General features: G+C 38.3%; 1 protein-coding gene across 1 annotated transcript; it reads right to left on the bottom strand.

The window, feature by feature from the left end:
- Positions 1 to 1,321: 1,321 nt before the first annotated feature.
- On the bottom strand, positions 1,322 to 5,059 carry LOC127865971 (zinc finger protein Noc-like). Its single transcript, XM_052406125.1, has 2 exons — positions 4,625 to 5,059; positions 1,322 to 3,357 (listed from the first exon to the last, which is right to left on the bottom strand). The coding sequence occupies exons 1-2, from the start codon at positions 4,739 to 4,741 to the stop codon at positions 1,810 to 1,812; spliced, it is 1,665 nt and encodes a 554-aa protein (XP_052262085.1). The 5' UTR covers positions 4,742 to 5,059; the 3' UTR covers positions 1,322 to 1,809.
- Between the last annotated feature and the right edge of the window lie 5,103 nt (positions 5,060 to 10,162).

Raw genomic sequence — 10,162 nt, forward strand, 5'->3', positions numbered from 1 at the left:
TTTTTTTTCGCTCCCTGATGTACGGTGTTCTTAAAACTGTGGAAGAAGTTGGGATAGTGTCATAATACGACAATCTGTGAACAGTGCCACTTTAGCAACGGCCTTCAACTTTGAGAAAGAAAATATTTATGTAATTTAAATGTTAAAACTGTAAATTCGGTATCCTTTGTAAAAGTGTATTTATGATTGTATAATATTTAAATGATTGATGAAAATGTTGCTTGTAAAACAAATCGTATTATATCTAAAGTTGAACGGGATATTTACTCAACTGGCAGTACAAGTTTTGAATAACCGAGTCCTGCTCCTTAATTTGTTTAACAAGCCATGTCTGTCCGATCGGTCATTCCATCAGATCAATTGAGTCGCCTCGCGCGGAAACGGATGATATGCTATGGTGACCAAGGTAGCTCCTGACCAGACTGCGCGCGTGTCCTATGTACAGTCACGCAAGTCTCTCAGTCTTATTAGCGTACATGGTACCTCCTGACCAGTCTAAGCGAGTGCGCTGGGACATATGGCATAAGACCAATTGTCGCATGACGCGGCACAATTAGGACATGACATCACAATGTTCGTATGATCGTTAGATCAAGTATCTGATAAAAGATGGCATCATTGTCCCCGGGCACAAATACGCTGCAATTAAGTTGTTTTTAATTTCGAAACATAATTTATTACTGGCAGTTTTATCTTTTATTATCGTAATATTTTCCTTTCTATGAATATGTATTGTCACTAATAATAAACATCTTGTGTACACTGTCGCGAAATCAATTTAGTTGTCTTGATCGTGTTGAAAAATATCGAGTAATTTTGAAACCCGTGTTAAAATAGACGTGAAATAAATAGTAACATGTAATATATTTTATTTCCTATGATATACAACTTTGTTTATATTGCCCCTCCACAAACCAAGTACTTTTATCATATATTGTAGGTTTCTCTTAACACGCACGTTATTTTTACAATTGTCTGTCAAAAAGTGTCAATTAATGTCAAATGTTATATTTTGTGAATTACGACATTGAACGGAAAATTACCGACATAATTCATTTAAGAATTAAATGAAGTCTTCATAATTATTAAGTAAGATAGAACAAGAGGCTTTGCTGGGCTAGTTATTCGTTTTGGTTATACAGCACGCGCTTTGATTAAAACATACTCCTTACGTGCTTTGAGTAAAATTGCATATATTTTTCTGGATATTTTATAAATATACATTTGCTCAACCATTTCTCATCATTTTTAATTTCCTGTGTGATTTATTTTACTAACCAGTTTGTCAACACTCAAAACCAAAAGAAAAACTCGTTTCAGGTATTTTTAGCCTTTTAATAAATTAAATTAAATATCAACCAACAACATAGTATTTTAAATACGAAAAACGAATATTTATAAAAACACATTCGCATTGAAAAAAGAACAACTATTTAAATGAAACAACATCTTTAGTTCAAACACAGCATTTCACACTTCAATTTATTGTTTTGTAACATTTCGGGTATCCTGTTATTCCCGTCTGGATCACGGAGCGTATATTGACATCTAGAGTCCGTGTCTGGATTAAATAAAACAACTATTTATCCACCGCATACAAATGTCTAGTACTCTTGTAAAAGGGTACATCGTTATAATACTTTCCTGTCAAAATATGCACAATAATGAACTAGATAGAAATCCTTGTAATAATAATTAATAAGACCATTTAGAGTCTAAATAAGACTTTTAAACATAGCACTTGATAATTCTGCTGTCCACATGCTAAACAATAAGTGTTTGCTATCTCTTTAAGTTGAAGTGTTCTAGTCATGGTACAGCGGCGGCCCCAATTCTCTGGCTATACAGGGAATAAGGGGAGTAATAGGGTCCTAGTGAGGAAAGACTCTGCCCTGGGGTCAGACCGGAAGGAACACTGGGTAGGGGCGATTTGTAAGGGTGATATCTACTTCCGTTCAAGACGTTCCCCAGTGGGCTAGGTATATTAGGATAGGCGCGACGGAGCGAGTTGGGGCTCAATCCGCCATGTGCCGGGAGTGGTGCGTGAGGGAATCCCGGAAGCCCTAGTGGCGGTGGCAACCCGAGGGCGGCGTAGCTCGCTAACGAAGACGCCGCCTCAGAGCTAGATGTGTGTGTCCTCAGATGTTGCAATAATTCCTCGGATGTGGAGTATCTTTTGCCACAGTAGTCTGTGCCCGACACCCAATTACACACGTAGGGTGTCCCTTGACTGTGAGCGGGCGTGCTTCCTAGAAAGCTGTGTGCATAGAGTGACGAGGAGAGTCCAGGATAGGACGACAGACCGGGTGGTAGAGAAGACAAGGAATTCGCTAGGGAAAACTGCGGCAACATCGACAGGGACGAGACCCCGGCCATGCCAAGTGCACACAAACTCTGAAGGGATTTCTCATGAGCACATTGTGAACATCCGGGCGCTGTGCACGTGGAGCTCACGTGACTGTTCTGAATCGTGAGCTGACAGTTGGTGCAGTATGGATCTCGGCAGACGGGAACAAGAGTTGTCGCCCCTGAAGGGGTTCTCACTCGAGCGTATGAAACATAAGGTGAAAGTCCAGGTGTATATCCGGATTTTGAAAGAGCCGCATTCTGTGCAGCTAACGCAGCGGCTGCTGAAGCGCTGAGGTTATACCCAGAATGAGCAGCGGCTAAAGTTGATGCATATGCCGATCCCATCGAGGCAGGGTCGAATCCCAGTCCGGATCCATATAAGGACAGACCCGGGTGATGCATTCCAACTCCAAAGCCATTTAGACTAGGATGAGCGTGACTGTGGTGTTTGTTGGATGATGAGAGATGGTCCGGACTAGATCGATTTGACGGCTTGTTCCCTGCAGATGAATTGTCTCTGCTTCTATTGCGCTCCCTGTCCCTCTCTCGCTCGCGGTCCGACTCCCGGTCGCGTTCATTGGAAACACTGTTCGTCGAACGGTAACCACTTGACCCATCCTTGCTGGATCCAGTGGACGCTACGGGGCGCGTAACCGAATTGGTCACAGTGGTCGTCTCGCTGGATTTCTCCGAATGTCCATGAGCTGGTGCAGGACTAGACTTCCGTGTGGCTGCACTAGATATAGGCACGAGAGGGGGAATTTCTTTGGGTGGCGCAGATTTGAAACTACTGGAAGACTTTTTCGATGACTCCCTACCGGATTCGTTTCCACTGTCGTTGCTTGGGCTTTTTCTGTTGTCACTAGAGACGGTTTTCTCGGACGGTTTGTCCGCGTCCTTAGTCTCTTTTTCCAATGGAGGTATGATGGATTTCGATGGGGTCGGGTCCTTGCCGATACTGCTGCAGGTCTGGGCTAACAGCGCAAGGGGACTCTTTTTTGCGTCCAACTGGAAACAAACAAATAAGACACTGTATAGACAATAAAATTATGGTGATACTGAAAGTCGGTGCGAGTTTGATATGAAAAAACTGTGACACGATATTTAAATATTGCATTCACTTATGGCGATTGTTGTAAAAAAAATAATAACACATTTACTATAGACTACATACTCTACTTTTTGGCAATACTAGAAGAAACACTATTATATTTTCCCAAATTGACTTAACAATCAAAACAACGGTATTCACTATTTATAGACATTGTAGTTATACATATTTAAAAGCATTGAATGTTTAATATAACTTATTATTTTAAATTTATTTCAATATTTTCGTAAAAAAACGTAAACGAGTTTACTTTTACCTTCAAAATTAAAATCAACTAATAACTCAAGTTTCTACAGTCATCCTCATCTAAATAAGTTTAATAAATTATGTTCGATTGTACCACTTGCATCTGACAGTTGAAAACAAAACAAACCGAAAATGTATGATAGTTTTCATCTCAAGCACTAGTGGGATTAATTGTTTCCTGTGCAACATTAGTCATTTTATACAGTTCAATAATATCACAAATGACAACTCGGGCAGCAATAATGATGTTTCGAGGACGGGGAAGCAAATTAGCAAAATAATGTGCCTGGATAATAGCATAAAGTGAGATAAATTGGGTACATCGATTTTTTCCCAGCGTCAGTCCTTGAGGGAAAGTCTGGCAGCAAATTTCAATCATGAATTAACACGTGACACGCTATTGCTTTGTATCAAATACACTAAAACATTAATACTGATATCACGTGAAGTGATACACGAATGGTCACATGTTGAGGTTTTGATGATGTTGTAAATTATTTTCTTGCCAGTAAATCAAGCAGTGCTTTCTAAATGTTTGTCCACGCGTAAGTGAGTCATTTAGAAACGTTTCACGTAAATACATATTTAAATAATTAAAAAATATGGGTAATTTTTTTATGACGGATGTAAAAAAAAAAGCACTTCGTTCATTGACCGTCTGATTTATTAGCATTTTCTATCAGGGTATGGGTAAGTTTGAATCTGAACGTCACGTTTGAAATCTTTCAAGATATTTACTGTAAGAATGATTTTAATGGTTATTTAAAATGTTCATACCGGTAATATCATGTTTTGAGTCCAAATACCACGCACCTTTAATAAAGATTAATGTGCGGGAAAACCTTATTTGTTTAAAAAAAATAAGCACAGCAACGCGCGCAATTGAATCGGCAAAATCATCATTTAAAGGAAGCATACCGTTGTGGGAAGTGGCTGCAGGTAGTCCGGATGTAGATACTGGGCCACATTGGGAGCCAGGATGCTGGCCATACTCGCCATGTTGATTGGGGTGTCGTTCTTGGACGTCTCGTTCATCGCGGGGGCGAACTAGTCCGACACAAGAACAGTACTTGGTAGTGTTTCACACGCAATAAACAGTCACTAAATATTACAGTAATCCCATACAGAAAACGTGCATATGTCCGAGAAGCACTAAGACGTGCAAAGCTCTATAATACTGACTGAAAATTATCACTGCTGCAGCTGTAGTAGAGAACTCCGCACAGCGTTACCGTGTGAGGCGTGCTAACACTGCTATCAACAGAAGAGGCTTCTCCTGTCAATCATTCTCGCAACTACACGCACTCATTTATCTGTATAACAAACGCATACCGCCCAGTGCGATTTTCAGAACAGAACTGGTGACAAACGTTTGAAATCTATACGTCGATATAGCTATCGCCTGGCGAACCAATGAGAAAGACCAAATGCCTGTCAATTAAGCCCGCAACAAGCTTAGCACCGCCTACCTGTCAGAGAAAATTAATGGCTGCGATGATTGATAGCTGCGCGAGGCGCCTCTACCAATGAGAAATAACGACAGTAATTGTTTTGGCAATAGGCCAAAAGCGCTGGTATGGTTTCAATCTATCAAGATGATATGCCTTTTGACTTGACTGTTTTATGTCATTCAGTGTTGTTAATGTACACATCCCGAAGGCCACAATGAAAAGATTAGGCTGCACAGAATAACTTGGGCAAACATTTTGATAATAAATTCTACATTAGCATCACCCCTCTGGTTCTAAGACATCTCAAACGTTTTCAGTTGATTACACAGGAAGGTGATTTAGCTGGGGCTGTTAGATCGCAACAGATTCTGAGATACGGATTCCTTGTAAATCCACCGTAAGCTCATGATCAATTCGAATGTGTATCGCTGTAAAATAGATCAAAGGTATCGCTGCGATCGTTCGGATTGTATAAATCAATCTTTCACTAAGGGCAGGGTGCGTGATAAGCGAACATGATTGACATATTGATTGTTTACCTGTCGATACGCAGGTACGGCGCTGGCACGGCACTTCTGGGTGGAATTCAACACATTTTCTGATTACAAAATACATCAACATAGCCGACACCCGTCGTACGCCATGACATCACAGTACATAAAATCGGAAGGTTGAATTTTGCTTGAAGGGTAGTATCAAACATTTTTATTTCAAACGCACTCCCGAAGAGCGGGATAATTTATTGCGCCTATCGTACGCCTATTTTACCGACGGGGTGATGGTAATTGCTAAACACGGAGGGTGGGGGCTTCAACATTATATGTTTATGATGAAATCAGATAATCCAAACTTATAAATTCGGAAATGTCATTCGACAAGCGGCGACTGTCGCCCTATGCCACATGTAACTGCATAAATTGTCAAACATCCGATGCAGGGGAGTTTGCCTGAGAAAGTTTAAGTACCAGTCGATATTTTACAAAAGAATCATGGAGATCACTCGATATGGTCCAAACATTATCAAAGAATTTTTACTAAACTATATTTGCCGATGATATTTGCGAACAAAACTGTAGATCTTCATTGTGTTTGTTTGATCAATAATTGCAACAGATACATTAGTACATAATAATTCAATGTTTAACTAAAACATGCGATCATCTAAATGCGAAGCAGATGTTCAACCAATGTTTCAGCAGTGCATGAAATCAATACGACATTAAATGATTTTAACTACATGTATTTGCCAGTCTGCCAGCCAAACTAAACGTCAATATACATGTACACACTGACCCAGACGGTGTTTGATAACACTTTTAACGCATTAGCTGTTGAATTTCCTCCTCCTCGGGATACAGTTTGTCAAATATGCCTTTAACTGTTTCACGGTGTTATCTCTTAAACTGTTAAATATATTGCCTTTCGAAACAAACATGTTTGCAAGTCTGTCTAGTGCACAACATTAAAGTGAATGATTGCGCGCGTCGCCCAAGGCATGATCAATCAATCAAAGTTTTAAAATGAGCCAGAATGTGGATAAACGGGGCTTCATGTACGCAGTCCGCACAGGCTAATTACGGACGGCTTTCGCATGAACGTTTTTTTGTGTGTTAACCAGCGACATACTGCAAACGAACAAATCCACAAATGCAGAAAGACTCGTCGCTGAATAGCCTGTGCAGACAGCAAAGGGGCACCAGGAACGACACTTTACGCACAAACATTAAAGGGGCCTTTTCACAGATTTTGGCATATTTTGAAGTTTGTCATTAAATGCTTTATGATAAATGTAAACATTGGTTCTTAAAAGCTCCGGTAAAAAATCAAGAATAAAATTAAAAAAAAGGAAAAAAAAGTAGCAGGTACCAGGGCTCGAACCAGTGACCCCCGGAGTCCTGGAGTAAGTCTGAAGTAAAAACGCATTAGCCCTTTCGGCTATTCCGCCGTGTATACACAATTTAAGTATTTTATACCTTATATAAGCAATCTTCGTAGTTTCGTAAATTTAAACGACAACAACAGAACTCTCCAAATTATTCAATCGTTTCGCGTTGCAACGCTTTATAATTTTTAGCTTTTCAAATCGTCAAAAGATACATATAATGGCTATATTGGACTTTGGTAAATGTTCAGTAATACTGTTTTCTCACAAATATCATAACTAAAACGAAAATTTGCGAATCTGAAACAACTTTTTTTCAATTTTGTTGATTTACCAAACCGTGAAAAGATCCCTTTAAGCCCCGTTTACCCAGAACGAGGCGCAAAGGTTTCTGTCTGGTTTCCCCCATTGAAATGCATGATAGTATGCTGTGTCGATCGCATTTTACAAACATGACACGATCAAGATAGCGCTGACTTAAAAATATGAAAGGTATATTTAGAAACTAAACAAGCTGTGTAATCAGCGTGTTTAATTAATTTAAAATATTGTATGTACTTCGTAATATTTCGTACGATTTCGTGCATTTTTTCACAAAATAATATCGAAGAGATATGTAGAATGATTTATTGCGTCACTTTGCTAATGATAGTTCTAAACGCAGAGATCAAAGATATAAAATAAAATGCTATATTGTTTCATGAAGCAATGAATCACAACGATAATGAGCTTTTAGATGGAGTGAGGTTATACATTTACATTTTACTTACCCATTTAAGGGTTTGATTGATGCATAGTTTACACACAAAATCACCGCGAATGCAATTTATATTCATAGTGCTGAGCCGTGTACATGATCTATCGTTCGCTTTCTCATAGCATTAAATCCGCGGTCCTTCATATCTAAGCTCAATCTTAATTGGCGATCGTCTACCATTTTACCTGATAAACGGTTATAGATTGCTGATGAATAAATCAGACAAGATGATGACAAAAATCGACACAACCATAACTAACAACTGTTTGAGATAACAATTCCCTCGCACTGATTTGTATCTTCACATGCATTGAATGAATTAAGCAAAAATAAGAAGGGCAAGTCTGTATTTATTATTCGCACATTTATGTATTATGGTATTTGTTCGATGATCAATGTCCCGCATTTATTTTATACAACTAAAATATGTGTGTATCTTTATACTGATGTAAACCATACTTGAATGATTTGCTGTCATATGTAATAAATATGCAGAAAATGTGTACCAGTTCATACCATAATAAAAAAATATTCCGCATGGAATGCGTGAGATATTAAATTTTTCATTTAGATATATTTCCATAAATATCAACAGCATTATAGCCACCCTGTCAGATTAATGTTTTGTAAAAAAAATGATTTTCTTAACAACTACGATGTATTAAGGTTATATTGAATGTACACTTCTAATGACTGTATGATCTCTTCCTCTTCACGTGTCATTTTGATATGTGTATTATTACATGATTAAGAATGACGATCTTCTATGTACACGTCGTAATACATTTCTGTTCGGTTCTACTCTATGTAATGAGCGTAAATTGATCAATATGCCGGATTCCACTTTCTTCTTTGTTTCAATTTGGTTGACAATAAATAACCCTATTGCTTTCAACTTTTCATTTAATTTATTTGTGATTAATGTTTCCATGGTATGCCCCGAGTTTCAACAACAGAATTCGTCGCTCTGGGAAAACGGGGTTTACTGTTAACAGATTAGAGTGTGCATGTTATCCATAAAGACTATACAAAATGTCAGCAGGGTTTACATCAGTAACTGTTTGGGTAACTCAATACTCGGAATCAAAAACAAAGTCATCATTTTAGAAAAATAGATTGTAATTCAACAAAGTTAACATTTGTATACCAACATCTTATATATTTTAGACGCAAAAAAGCAAAAAAACACATTTATAAAGTTTTTTATTCTAAACCTCGTCTGATATATTACATAACGATAGGACAGTAACCCCTTATTTTCTTTACATTAAATGTATGTAGTGAACAATACAAAAAGTATAAATAATAGCTTCCAATGCATCGATATTTCAGAGAGCAACAGCGTTGAAATCCCAAGAGTTACGTCGTTGCCAAAGGATGACCTCAATCGAGTTAACTTATCTCCAAATATATGTATAACAACAACAAAAACAACAACAAAATAACAAAATATGCACATATAGTTTGGGTGTAAGTACTTGAACAAAAAACTACACAAAACACAGTTTACTTTCAAAGGTGGGGCATGTGTGATACGATACCCTTATAGGGGCATATAAAACACCATGTAAAATACACCTAGGGAAAAAGTACTCCGAAAGCAGTAATTATTAAATTTGTAACATTTGTCTCCTGTCGTGGTTACCACGACTACCTTTGCCTGCAGGGGACGTAATAATAGTTTTATCAGAGCGCTGCGTTGACAGTGATTGGTATGCGAGGTGAGCCGAATACACCCCGCGACGCCTAAAACAAACTTGCCTGTCGAGATGACAGCGGGTACAAATCGCCCATCAAGAAACATGGACTCAATACCGTAGCTTTAACAGCTTCTATGTCGTGTTCGTATATACATATCTCATATCGTTCACAGCTTTTTATAGTAGCATAACAATATGAGTTTTTGTTGACAGGTTCATACTTTATGTGATGTGTAATTCTTAAATATTGTTCCATAAAACCGGATCGGCTAGCTCAGTTTGCAGAGCGCTGGACAAATTCTAGAGTCGCGAGTTCGATCCCTGGCGCGGTCATACAACTTGTGTGGAGCTCAAAATATCGTTTATTCGGTCTATAAGGGAAGTTGTCAGTAACTTTCATGAGTATGTGCACATGGTACTTATAAACCACCTGGCACATGAAAGTGCGAGTTTGCAAACTGACCTCCATCCTGTACTGTTCAAAACGGCTACAAGTCCAACTTAAACAAACAAACAAAATCGATTGAAAACTTCCTTATTTACACGTGATTTACACGTCGTTAGTGTTACTTCATAATTATACTCACTTTAACCTTTATGCACACGATAACAGCCCCGTCAACGTATAAGTTAGTAAACTTGAAGAATAGTATAAAATTTGTAAAG

This window comes from Dreissena polymorpha, chromosome 2 (genome assembly GCF_020536995.1).
Source record: "Dreissena polymorpha isolate Duluth1 chromosome 2, UMN_Dpol_1.0, whole genome shotgun sequence".
In the NCBI taxonomy this organism is placed as follows: domain Eukaryota; kingdom Metazoa; phylum Mollusca; class Bivalvia; order Myida; family Dreissenidae; genus Dreissena; species Dreissena polymorpha.

Bases quoted from the DNA above. Each gene is read 5' to 3' on its own strand.
- LOC127865971 (XM_052406125.1), bottom strand. From the start codon at position 4,741: ATGAACGAGACGTCCAAGAACGACACCCCAATCAACATGGCGAGTATG. The intron at 3,358-4,624 runs GTATGCTTCCTT...GTTTGTTTCCAG, and splicing joins TGCAGCCACTTCCCACAACG to TTGGACGCAAAAAAGAGTCC.